Here is a 13,653-nt window from a genome sequence, read left to right as displayed (position 1 = left end):
GTGCAGATGACACAATACACCGACTGTAATTGCTACAGCTGCCTGAGGATAGGATCAGCAGAACACCAGCAATTGGGGTAGCTTTAGGTGCACACTGTGCAGAGTACACAGTACACCAACTGTAATTACTGCAGCTGCCTGCGGTATAGGATCAGAAGAACACCAGCAATTGGGGTAGCTTTAGGTGCACCCTGTGCAGACGACACAATACACAGAATGTAATTACTGCAGCTGCCTGCGAATAGAATCAGAAGAACACCAGCAATTGGGGTAGCTTTAGGTGCACACTGTGTAGATGGCACAAAACACTGACTGTAATTGCTACAGCTGCCTGCAGATAGGATCAGCAGAACACCAGCAATTGGGGTAGCTTTAGGTGCACACTGTGCAGATGGCACATTACACCGACTGTAATTGCTACAGCTGCCTGCGGATAGGATCAGCAGAACACCAGCAATTGGGGTAGCTTTAGGTGCACACTGTGCAGATGGCACAATTCACCTACTGTAATTGCTACAGCTGCCTGCGGTATAGGATCAGCAGAACGCCAGCAATTGGGGTAGCTTTAGGTGCACACTGCACAGATGGCACAATGCACCGACTGTAATTGCTACAGCTGCTTGCGGATAGGATCAGCAGAACACCAGCAATTGGGGTAGCTTTAAGTGAACACTGTGCAAAGGACACAGTACACAGGAATGAATCTAGCTAAACTGAATACAGTATATATACATATATATATATATCTATATATACACATACACACAACACCTAGGATGCATTTTTATATAACACAATACACTGACTGCAGCTAACTGACTAGTCTCCTGCCTGCTCTATCTAACTCAAATGAAGTGAAATCACACTGTCTCTCCGTCTATCTCTCTCCGCCGCCACAACACACTAAACAAGGTCGCCACGCAGGCAGGCTTATATAATGTGGGGCAGGTACTAAACCCCCTGAGCCATAATTGGCCAAAGCCACCCTGACTTTGGCAAATTATGGCTCACTAGACAGACGGCGCTGTGATTGGTCAATCATGTGGGTCATAGTGCATGCTTTACCAATCATCAGCCAGAAATGCACTGTGATGCCGCAGTGAATTATGGGCCGTGACGCATCACTCAAATTTGGTGCAAATGGCCCATAATGTTCGGAATTCGCCCGAACGGAGGAACGGACGATGTTCGAGTTGAACATGGGTTTGACTCGAACATGAAGCTCATCTCTAGGCATCACTTATGACACTGGCAGGCATTGGGCATAGGCACTGATTGTCAGCTGCCTGGGCACAGATTGGCATTTGCCTGGTGGTTCTGGCGGCATCCTGGTGGTCCTGGGTGGGCATCCGAGGGGGAGCTGTGCTGATAATCACCACAGACCCCCCCTGTCAGGGGAGCAGCCAATCGGCTCTCCTCTAGTCGCGTCTATCAGACGCGAGTGAGGAAAACTGGCTCTTCCTGTTTACATCGTGATCAGCCGTGGTTAGACACAGCTGATCACGTGGTAAAGAGTCTCCGTCAGAGGCTCTTTACCAAGATCGGTGTAGCGGTGTGTCAGATTGACACACCGCACCACAGATCGCTACAAGGTGTGCCCACATGAGCGCACAAGGGTGGTTGTTCTGGAGGGCCATCATGTGACAGTGGGCAGGCGGCAATTGGTTAACTTGCAATTACGCACTTGTGCGACGCTGTACCCAAAAAATGTACCTTTGTTTCCCACAAATAGAGCTTTCTTTTGGTGGTGTTTGACCATCTCTGCTCTTTTAAGTTTTTTCGCTATAAACAAAAAAAAGCGACAATTTAGAAAAAAAATAAAAACAACAATATTTTTTACTTTCGCTATAAAACATAAAAAAAATGTAAGATCATTTTTTAATTCCTTCATCAATTTAGGCCCAATATGTATTCTGCTGCATCTTCCAATAAGCATGTCCAAATAATAAATGTATTCTGCTGCATGTCCCAATAAGCGTATATTGATTGGTTTGCTCAAAAATTATCGCGTCTGCAAACTATGGGATGGATTTATGGAATTTTTATTTATTTATTTTTTGTTACTAATAATGACGGCGATCAGTGATTTTTAGCGGGACTGCAATATTGCAGGGAACAAATCGGACACCTATTTATTCAAAAGAAGGAAACATGGACTTTAGAGGCACATCTGTAGCGTTGAAATACAAAATGAACCTTTATTCATCTTTAAAATTCACATTATTAACATGACATGTTAAAAAACAAAAGACGGTGTTTGGTCTAAACGACGCTCATACCACCTAATACAACCATCGATCTGTTCCACTGTAGTAATAGTTGGTTGTGTTGTGTTGTTTAGACCAAACATCGTGTTTTGTTTTTAACATGTCATGTCAATAATGCGAATTTTATAGATTAATAAAGGTTCATTTTGTATTTCAACGCTACAGATGTGCCTCAAAAGTCTATGTTTCCTTCTTCTGAATACATTTTGCAATATATTTAGGAAGTTGGTACACTCATACCTATCTGTATCCACAACGCCATCTTGTGGTGATACATTTAAATAAAAATTTCAAATTGGACACCTAACTGACACTTTTGATACTTTTTTGGGAACCATTGACACTAATACAGTGATCAGTGCTATAAAAAAAATGCACTGTCACTGTAATAATGACACTAGCAGGGAAGGGGTTAATATCAGGGGCGATCAAAGGGTTAAATGTGTTCCTAGGGAGTGCTTTCTATCTGTGTGGGAGGTGCTTTTACTGAGGGAAGGCAGAGATTCGTGTTCCTGCTTTACAGCAACACAGGATCACTACCTTTCCTTGTCACAGAGCAGCGATCTTCCCTTTTCCATAGGCAGATCACCGTTCTGTCTGTCTCCCGACCGATCGCTGGGTGCTGGAGTATATCGCAGCCCGCCGGACCTGTTGATTGGCTCCTACTATGTCTATTCACAGCCTCTGGCAGCGTGTCGCCGGCAGTGCGCGTGTGCTCCCCAGTCCCAGAAGTACAGAATCACATACAGGTACGCGATTCTGCCCAGAGCGGCCACCCTGCCGCAGTAAATGTACATGGGATGGCCGGCATCTGTCTCATCATTCTATGATTAACTTCTTGAGGAGAACCTGTGATCAGGCTCTGGACACACAACTATTGGCATGTTCCTAACAGGCAGCAAATGGGCTTTAAAAGCTCTAACTGACCTCTGTAGCTGCAGGCAGCATGGAGCAGTTCACCATCAAAAGATTGTGGTAGAAGCACTTAGGTGGTTTAAATGTTTCTCTCGGTAGCTTATCTCCTCCCCAGCAGAAACAATGCAGCTCAGCATACTCTGATTCCCCCTCCCAGCAGTGACTCAGCAGCTCAGCTCCTCCCCTTCCAGTAGTGACTCTGCATTTATCTCCTCCCATCATACATTTAAGTCAGTAGCCTTCCAGACTTGTATTGTCTAAATGAAACACAGAACAGTAGCTGTGGGAGAGAGGAGCAGGGGTAGCTGAACTGCAGAGAGAAGGACTTGAACCACTTTAGGGCTTCTGCTGTAAACTTTGAAGATGAATTGATCCACAACAAATACTTGAATGTGTTTAGCCTTGCCATAGGTCTACTTGAAAGCCTATGGCCCCTTTCACACAGGCAATCCGATCAGGTCCACCTGTCAGTTTTTCAAGAGGACCTGATGGGATGTACAGTATTCCTATTAACTACCTCAGCCCCAGAAGGATTTACCCCCTTCCTGACCAGAGCATTTTTTGCAATTCGGCATCGTATTGCTTTAGCTGACACCTGCACAGTCGTGCGACGTTGTACCTAAACAAAATTGGCGTTTGGTATTTGATCACCTTTGCGGTTTCTTTTTTTTGCACTATAAACAAAAACTTTTTTTACATAGTTACATAGTAGGTGAGGTTGAAAAAAGACACAAGTCCATCAAGTCCAACCTATGTGTGTGATTATATGTCAGTATTACATTGTATATCCCTGTATGTTGCGGCCGTTCAGGTGCCTATCTAATATTTTCTTGAAACTATTAATGCCCCTCGCTGAGACCACCGCATGTGGAAGGGAATTCCACATCCTTGCCGCTCTTATTGTAAAGAACCCTCTACACAGTTTAAGGTTAAACCTCTTTTCTTCAAATTTTAATGAGTGGCCACGAGTCTTGTTAAACTCCCTTCTGCGAAAAAGTTTTCTCCATATTGTGGGGTCACCAGTACGGTATTTGTATATTGTGGGGTCACCAGTATGGTATTTGTATATTGAAATCATATCCCCTCTCAAGTATCTCTTCTCCAGAGAGAATAAGTTCAGAGCTCACAACCTTTCCTCATAACTAATATCCTCCAGACCCTTTATTAGCTTTGTTGCCCTTCTTTGTAGTCGCTCCATTTCCAGTACATCCTTCCTGAGGACTGGAGCCCAGAACTGGACAGTATACTCCAGGTGCGGCCGGACCAGAGTCTTGTAGAGGGAAGAATTATCGTTTTATCTCTGGAGTTGATCCCCTTTTTAATGCCAATATTCTTTTTCTTTGTTAGCAGCAGCTTAGCATGACATGCCATGGCTGAGCCTATCATCTACTAGAAGCCCCAGGTCCTTTTCCATCCTAGATTCCCCCAGAGGTCCCCCCCCCCCCCCCCCAGTGTATAGATTGCATTCATATTTTTGCCACCTAAATGCATTATTTTACATTTTTCTACATTGAACCTCATTTGCCATGTAGTTGCCCCTCCCCCCATTCATTTGTTCAGGTCTTCTTGGAAGGTCTCCACATCCTGCGGAGAAGTTAGTGCCCCGCTTAGCTTAGTATCGTCCGCAAATACAGAGATTAAACTGTTTATCCCATCCCCATCCTCCAGGTCGTTTATGAACAAATTAAATAGGATTGGTCCCAGGACAGAACCCTGGGAGACCCCAGTACCTACCCCCGACCATTCTGAGTACTCCCCATTTATCACCACCCTCTGAACTCGCCCTTGTAGCCAGTTTTCAATCCATGTAATCACCCTATGGTCCATGCCAACAGATCTTACTTTGTACAGTAAACGTTTATGGGGAACTGTGTCAAATGCTTTTGCAAAATCCAGATACACCACGTCTACGGGCCTTCCTTTATCCAGATACACCACGTCTACGGGCCTTCCTTTATCCAGATACACCACGTCTACGGGCCTTCCTTTATCTAGATACACCACGTCTACGGGCCTTCCTTTATCTAGATACACCACGTCTACGGGCCTTCCTTTATCCAGATACACCACGTCTACGGGCCTTCCTTTATCTAGATGGCAACTCACCTCCTCATAGAAGGTTAATAGATTGGTTTGGCAAGAACAATTCTTCATGAATCCATGCTGATTACTGCTAATGATACCGTTCTCATTACTAAAATCTTGTATACAGTCCCTTATCATCCCCTCCAAGAGTTTACATACTATTGATGTTCATCAGAAAATGTAGTTTCGGTTTTTGTGATTCGTTTTAATTTGTTACTATTGTATTTTCGGAAATTCGGATATATCCGAACTCCCGAATAACGAAAAATGTGTCCGGATTTGAAAACGAACCGCACATGTCTAGTATTTACCTCCTGGGGCGGTGCTTATAATATATGTTGGGCTAGTGGCCCTGAGTGGAGATAATTCATCATCATTTAGCCATTGTTTATAATAGGACCCACGCTCAGTGACACATTCTGGGCATTGAATGGCTACCTGCTGTTGTGATTAAAATGGTATTTCTATATACCTGACAAAGACCAGCTAGAGGTATAACTAACGCAATTACAATACTCACGAAACCCTTTACTTAACACTGCTGTGTTAAGGAGACAACGAGAAAAGAGCTCAGTCAAGACTGTAGTTCAGCAGTTGTCTAGTGTATTGTGGGAGGGGCTGCATTTTATATTCACCCTTATCAGCCAATCATTGTATAGAACATGGGTGTGGTTAATACAGAGGCGTACATTACACATCATCATTACATATCATTACATATCATTACTCACGTCATCTGCTTCTGAATCACAGTCATGGAATATGTGGCTCAGACATATTGTGACACAATTTCTTTATTTAGACAGCACAGAACAAAACTGCCTATGCGAGCTATATCTCCTTATGTGCATGTCCAAAGAAAAACTGCCTATGTCTGCAGATACAGAGTCTAAGCCAACTAGTAAAGTTAACCCAAGTTAATCCTATATGAAGTTACAAAGATGGAGTCACTCTGGTTCAGCCATATCACGACAATCCCCTCTAAGTCATGAAATCAAAGCATGAACATGACTTACTTCTTCTCACTGTGACTCATCCCGATGGCCATAATAAAAGTTAAGATATATCCTATTAGCTGCAGCTGGGTTGGAAGGTCAAGTACCTCTGAAACCATGCACATAATAAACTTGAAGCAGGCATATAAAAGTAATACCATAAGCAAAATCAGTACAACACAGATTGCAATATCCCTAATCCAGGATTAATCCAGGATTCAGCATTGAGACCAAACCCCCCATGTTACCCAGGGGGCTCCCAAGCAATTATTTTGCTTTTTACCTGTACAGACCTGTTCAGAGTTCACAATATCTGGCAAAGGAAAGTCTTCTAGCACCAATAAGCTCCTCGATGTCATTTGACTGATTGCTGAAGCTGGAAACTGTTAAAAATGTTGTCCTAATAAAGCATAGAAACACCTAGCAATGCAGCACCAATGTACACTTTGCATGGTACACTTTATTTATCCTACAGAAGGACTTCCAGGAATGGAAAGGCCAGTTGGTTAAGTTTGCCCCCCAAGCCGAAAGTTCTCAATCTTCCCATGTCCCAAATGGCAATTATAATAAAGCTTTTTACCTTTTCTGAGTCTATTTATAGCTTCTGGGGAAAGGGGAAACAGTCACATTTAGAAGACGTTGGAAAGTGGTTTCAGCTAGACATGCTCAATTAATCTGTATGCCAATGCGTGTGGGCATTGCTTAGGTCATCTTCATTATCATAATCTTAGCACAGGTTCAGTTTAATAAAGTAATTAGAACATGCTCCTCACCTCTTCACTTGAAGCACAATGGTCTCAGACGATGAGTTCTTTCCGGGGTAATATTCTGTGGACACGGTTGTTCCATCATCCTTTATAGATATCATTTTTACTCCTCTGCCACCAATTAGGTCACTCTTAGTTAGGACACTTAGTTCCAAGTCAAGGTTTGGGTCGTTGCCCACTAGTAATTTGGTTATATGAGACTCGGCTTCCTCTGGTTTTATTTGGGTGTCCTGCTCTCCATTCCTGTGATTTTGCTCCACCTTCATATTTTGGTCATTACAGAAGTATGTCTGTGGTGTCTTGTTAAGCCACTCCTTTGCTTTGTCTGTCAATTTTGTCACATTTTTGTTAACGTAAGGAATTTGCCATAGTCTTTGCAGGAGGGATGAAACTTGGTCAACCAACAGGCCAATAACCGTTTTGGATATTTCTTCTGATACTAAATCCTTTGTTTCTTCTTTCAATTTGATAACCTCCTTGAACTCTCTACGTCTATCTTTCACACTAGGAGAGCGTTCAGAAATATCCGAGACAATATTGTGTATTATTTTATCATTGATTATTGGTTCAATGGGAATCAATTTGACAAGATCTGCAATCTCAAGTGCTGATTTTGCAATACATGCACACAGCTTAACTTTTTCTATGTGTGCTTCTGGTATTTTCATAATAAAATAAGCGATGTTATCCAGGTGTGGTTGAACCTCATTGTAGGCTTTAGATTGACTAATGGATGCTTCCACAGCTAACTGAACCAGCATTCTCAGTGAATCTTTAAGTGATTCTTTCTTATGTAGGGAAATCTCATAATCCATAGATTGGTCCTTTGCAGCCTCTGGAACAACTTGTGTTACAATGAAGTTGATGAGACCCTCCTCCAGATCTTTATTGTTCTTTACAATGGTGTTTACTTTACTTAAAAAACATTTAAAAATAATTTTTTTAAGTGCTTCTTTTACAGCTGCGTCATTTGAAAATAACATTGCTTTTGATACGTTTTGGCTGATCAGTTCCCTGCCAGCATGTTTTGCACCCTCGAGCATGGCTTTCTTTGCAGCTGGGTTGGTGGCGAGTCCCTTGATGGATTTTATGACCGCGTCCCTTGTTGCTGAAGATGTTAGTGATTTCAGATGAGAAGGGGCTGATGAAAAAAATATCTTACCTGATTGAAGTGTATCCTTAGCCAGTGAGCAGAATGAACGTGTCCCATTCAAAAGATCTTTGGTGATGTTGCACATCGCTTTAGAACCTTTCATAATGATTTTGAACCCCGCTGTCGCAAGAGACACCCCTATACTTATAGCTTTTGATATTGCCCATTGAGCCCAACTAAAAGTACCCTTGATCATACCTTCTATGCCTGCCACCATGTCACTAACACCTTCAGAGATAAGACCTAATCCAAATTGACTTGCTGCTCCACATGTTAATCCACACACCAATATCCCAGCTAGAATTTGTGCTGCTCCAAGTAAAAAACAAATGAGGGCATCAAAGCAGAACTTTGGCTTTTGTTTCACCTCGTAGACAAAGGAAAGTCCATAATCATAGAGAAGGTACATCTCATCTGCCTCTACTTTACTGCTGTGCTCAGTTGTAGAGAGTGTGAACACAGTTGTCATCTCAGTTACTGCATCATTTCCCTCTCTGTCCAAGTCCTCCAACTTTTTTACTGAATTTTCAATGTCATTTTTCCAGGAATTCAGCAATTGCATCTTTGTTTGTTTCTGCAAGGTGAAATTTGATTCATGATTGTGTTGCTCAAATCTTGAGCATTGTGTCAAGTCTCCAAAGACATGAATATTGAAAATTTCAGAGGCATAAATGTCCAGAGCTGCTTCGGCTTGTCTCAGTAAGGTAATAGCATTTTGTTTATAGCCTTTCTTAGCCATGTTAATAGCGATGAAGGCACGATTGTAAAGGGAGATTGCCTGGTACATTTTGTCAGCTTTTTCCATGTTTTCCCAACAAGATAATGCACCATAATCATTTTCCTTGTCATTGCTGTGTAAGCATGTCCGATCCACAGCGGCCTTAACATAGTCATAAAAATTTTCACTTCTTCCGTGTAGAAGATTCTTAGACTTGGCCTCCAGAATTAAGCTAAGATTATCTTTTAATGGCCCTAAGTCCTTGTGGTCATTGATGTCATCTTCATGAGTGGTGAGCCATAAAGCCCAGGTCTCTTTTAAGGAGTTTAGGGCCGGATGGTAATCCATTTTTGAGGTTGCTTCCACCCTTTGTTGACTAATATTAGATTCCCGTTTCTCCTCATCTGAATAATGACTGTCAAACTTCTTCAGGAATTGACAAAATAAATCAAAGAGCTCATGACGCATGTTGACTTCCACAAGCTCATGGTTTTCCATGTCTGCAATACGTTCTTTTTCATAATCTTCCCTCAGTTTCCTCATTTCCTCCACAGTTTGTCCCTGATACGAAGCAGCCAGATCATTCTGATTTAACACCATTTGCACCATTCCTGGATTTCCTTTACGTGATGTACGTCCAAATATTTGCTTTTCTACTCGTCTGTTGCTGGGAAAATGAGTGACAATGACACTTAGACCTCCACTTTCATTGACTTCTTCTGTAACTTTGATATCTGTTCCTCGACCCCCAAGGTTTGTTGCCAAAATTACTTCACCTGACTGAAATGTTTTTGTTTCCACATTGTGTTTGTCACTTCTGGTGTACATAGTAATTTTGTCTGGATTGGATATTGCCCTAAGATTGATCAACTGATGTTGAAGTTTTTCTGCAGTTTTTACATCTTCACAAACCACCAAGACACATTGTCCTTTGGTCCCACATTTTGGACTTATTTGTTTCTTCACCAACATACAGATTTCCTTAATCCAGGCCTCCTGACCTCCAACCACTTGCAGAACTGGTAGCTCCAACCTTTTAGTGTGATGGTGAGTAGGCATAGGGTAGCAATAAGTTTTGTAATGCTTCTTAAGGAAGTGGAAATCAACTTCATCCCCTAGAGTACCTGACACCCCATATATTCCAGAGCCAGAGAGGTATCTTTGAAAGAAATGGAAGTTGGACATAAAGTTGGTGACACAAGATATCTGAGATAGGGCTAGTCGGTGTTTTAGTTCCAGAAATTGCTGCAGACCGTCTCCCCAGCGCTTGTTTTTCTCCAACACGCCTGTGGATTTAAAGTCAATTGGAATGATGCTGTGATGCTCGGCTGAATTTGATTTGTCTCTGCTGTCTATAGTATATTCTCTACCCTTTTCCATCATGATGGCCTGAAGGGCATTCTCCACAAAGACGGGAAGTCTATTCTTGGTGTACTCTTTCAGGTGTTTAGGGATTAGAATGACACCTTCATTTTCTTTATCAGTGATGTCTTCTGGTCTGTAGTCATCAGAGTATTTAATTTTCAGAGATAGCTCTTCAATGGTGGCATTCAGCAACTGTTTTATTGTCATCAGCACACATGCTTGTCCTTGTGGGAGGAGGAGGACACTGATCGGCTCTCCGGAATCACAGCTGGTGTCAATAAAAGAAGCTTTGTCATCCTTTAGTTCATAAAACCTAAACTGGATGGAATCTTCCAAAACTTTGCCAAAGACTTTCAGCAGATCTTTCTCTTGCTGTGGTCCAAATTTTACAATCAGCTTTTCTAGCTCTGTCTGTTGTAGGTCACTTATTTCAGAAGAAGTCTGAACTTTAACCTCTTGTAGTTCTTCTTCACTGAGGAGACCGAGCTGCACCCCAAATTCTAGGATATGAATAGAACTGAAATGCTCAGATGTTTCCTGTCCAAAAACAGCATCTGTTGCAAGCTTGTGAAAATATTGTATTCCTGGACTCCAGTACACCTCACCTGATTCCGCCATGATTCTTTGACACTTATGAAGTTTTGCCCAAATTGCGGTCAGTAGCTGGTCCAAGTGTCTCATCCCCGTAGCATCATGAGAAAGAAAAGTAATTTGCACTCCATTGTCCAAGGTCATATAATCCACCTCATCAATGATGGCGACATCGAACTTTCGTTTATCTCGGGTCTTTTGTCTTTCAAATTCCTGTCTCAGAATGTCAGCAGCAAAGTCTTCAACCGTTCCATATACTATGTGTGAATTATAGGCCTTACAAATGGCTGCAGTTGGGTCTTTGCAATCAGAGGATACATCTACATGGACTGGAGGAATAACACTGCAGGTTATATCAAATTTTTCATATAGTTTGCTCCATTCTTCTGCATCCCGACGAGCCAAGACTGGAGAACTGGTGATAATATCTACTGTTTTTCCTCTTATTGCCTGTATCAAGGCAAACAATGCCACAATACAGGATTTTCCTTCTCCGGTACCAATTTCCAAAAGACAACCTTTACCATCCTGAGAATTTGAAAGGAACAGACTGATGACAGAAGCAAACTGAGTGGCTCGAGGAAAATATCCCTCCACATTTTGATTTTCAGAAATAACAGTTGTGGTGTCTTTCACTGCTACTGATAAAGTAATCAAGACTTTCACCATAACTTCCACACTGGGATTGGTCAGATCAAAATCCCTCATCATTTGGATGCCTTCTTTTTTCATCTCAGCATCTAGATCTTTCTGTGTGTACTGGGGAAGATCAGGCATCAATTTTTCTAAGACATTTTCAAGAAAATTTAGGATGTTTTCTGGATGGCTCAACTGTCTCATTTCTTGTATGAGTGCCTTCACATCTTTATCAGTTTCCTTCATAATTTCTTTGTTCAGATATGGTAAAGGGTCTTTTTTTTGCAGAACATCCACTGGCACATTGAGTCCAAGGTGGAAGGTCTTTACTTGGTGGAGAATTGTTTCTATGTTCTCCTGGGAACTTCCAGCTTTGCAGGCTTCAATGTAAAATGATAATGCCTGAACAGGATTCCATATTCCATTGAACAGGATCAGAGTCAGTTGTTTCTTACAGACATCTGAAAACTCTTGGATCATGTTCAGAGCAATGTTCCCAGCTGTGGTCTTACTGTCTTGATAGAGCTTTTGCATCACCCTGAGCAGAAATATCATCTTCTCTTCCATCTGTGTTGATCTAGATGAGATAAGAGTGTCTTCCATTGCAACATCGGTCATGGTGACCTCTATCAGGGCTTTCAGTAGCCTAACATGTTCTGTTAGAGACAGATTCTCATAGCAAAACACGTAATCCAAATTTCGGAAGGCCTGAAGAGGTAAATTCTTTTTTAGGGCATAGACTTGTACAATTTTATATTGAAGTACAATGATCCTCTCAGCTAAACATTTGTTTTGCATTATTCCATCTTCCAGAATTCCATGCATGGTCAAGAGTTTGCAGAATTTCTCTTCTACATCTGTAACCTTTGTAAAAAAAAAAAAAGGAAAGTAAAACAGGAACGTTTTTAAGATATCTTCTGTATGAGTCATATTAATCAATAAAAAGTTTTTTGACTAAGATATAAAATTATATTAATTTGACGATTACTTCTGTCCAATGCATTTAACACATTACTAAAACAACATTCTTTTGATCAAAAGGTGGAACCCAACCCTAAAGTTGATAATTCTATCTGGTCCAATTTCAGATTGTTTCTTTACAGAACTTTATTTAACTTGGATATAAAAATTCTAGACAAAATACTCACCCTGATACCCCTATCTAAATTCTAGTGGAGCCAATTGCATTCAGAAGTCACCTAATCAGTAAATAGAGTCCACCTGTGTGTAATTTAATATAAAAACAACTGTTCTGTGAAGCCCTCAGAGGTTTGTTAGAGAACCTTAGTGAACAAACATCACATTGCAGACCGAGGAACACACCAGACAGGTCAGGGGTAAAGTTATGGAGAAGTTTAAAGCAGGGTTAGGTTATAAAAAAATATCCCAAGCTTTGAACGTCTCACGGAGCTCTGTTCAATCCATCATCCAAAAATGGTAAGAGTATGGCACAACTGCAAACCTACCAAGACATGTCCGTCCACCTAAACTGACAAACTGGCGGAAAACTAACACAGCACATCACCCTGATCCCGACCGCGAAACATGGTGGTGGCAGCATCATGTTGTGGGGATGATTTTCTTCAGCAGGGACAGGGAAGCTAGTCAGAGTTATATGCAAAATAAACAAAAACCACTGCGCTAGCCCTGAATAGCAGCTGACACACTAAACGTGGAAAAACTTAGTGGAATCAAATAGAGTAGAAAAGTGCCACGCTAAACATAATAATCATACAAACTTGTATACAAAACATGTGATATATGTGACATTCATAATACTTCTATGTGTACATATACATAATATGCTCAAAGTAAAAAAAGTCTTTCCAATATTATCCGTGAAAAGAATGAAAAACTACAATTCCTTCCCTTCCTTTTTGTACATGAAAAGTGGATGAAAAAAGTCCATCAAAAAGTCCGAAGACGTGCAAAGTACATCAATTGCGTGATTACCACCACCGTGAATAAAAATAAAGGCTTACCAGATGCCTTGGATCCAAACAGGCATATACCTGAAGGATCAGCAAAGCTTTATTGTAAATAGATTGGATGGTCCCCGAAAATCGTGAGATATAGGCCAGGTTACAGCAGAAACTTCTCCAAACCATACGCGGTGTAAAACTATCTTCCAAAGAGCAGATCACACTCCACCAAAAAACGA

General features: G+C 41.5%; 1 protein-coding gene across 1 annotated transcript in view; it reads right to left on the bottom strand.

Annotated features, from left to right (window-relative positions):
* LOC143956876 (uncharacterized) overlaps positions 1–8,959 on the bottom strand; it is a 37,849-nt gene extending 28,890 nt beyond the window's left edge. Inside the window, exon 1 of the mRNA XM_077467041.1 lies at positions 7,036–8,959. Coding sequence (XP_077323167.1) covers positions 7,036–8,921 — 1,886 coding nt within the window. The 5' untranslated portion in view covers positions 8,922–8,959. The remainder of the gene's footprint in view (positions 1–7,035) is intronic.
* Positions 8,960–13,653: the final 4,694 nt, after the last annotated feature.

Source organism: Lithobates pipiens, unplaced genomic scaffold (assembly GCF_037356315.1).
Source record: "Lithobates pipiens isolate NorthernLeopardFrog02 unplaced genomic scaffold, aLitPip1_a1.2 Scaffold_44, whole genome shotgun sequence".
Lineage (NCBI taxonomy): Eukaryota > Metazoa > Chordata > Amphibia > Anura > Ranidae > Lithobates > Lithobates pipiens.
The sequence above is the reverse complement of the archived record's forward strand: the minus strand, read 5'-3'. Positions and strand labels throughout refer to the sequence as shown.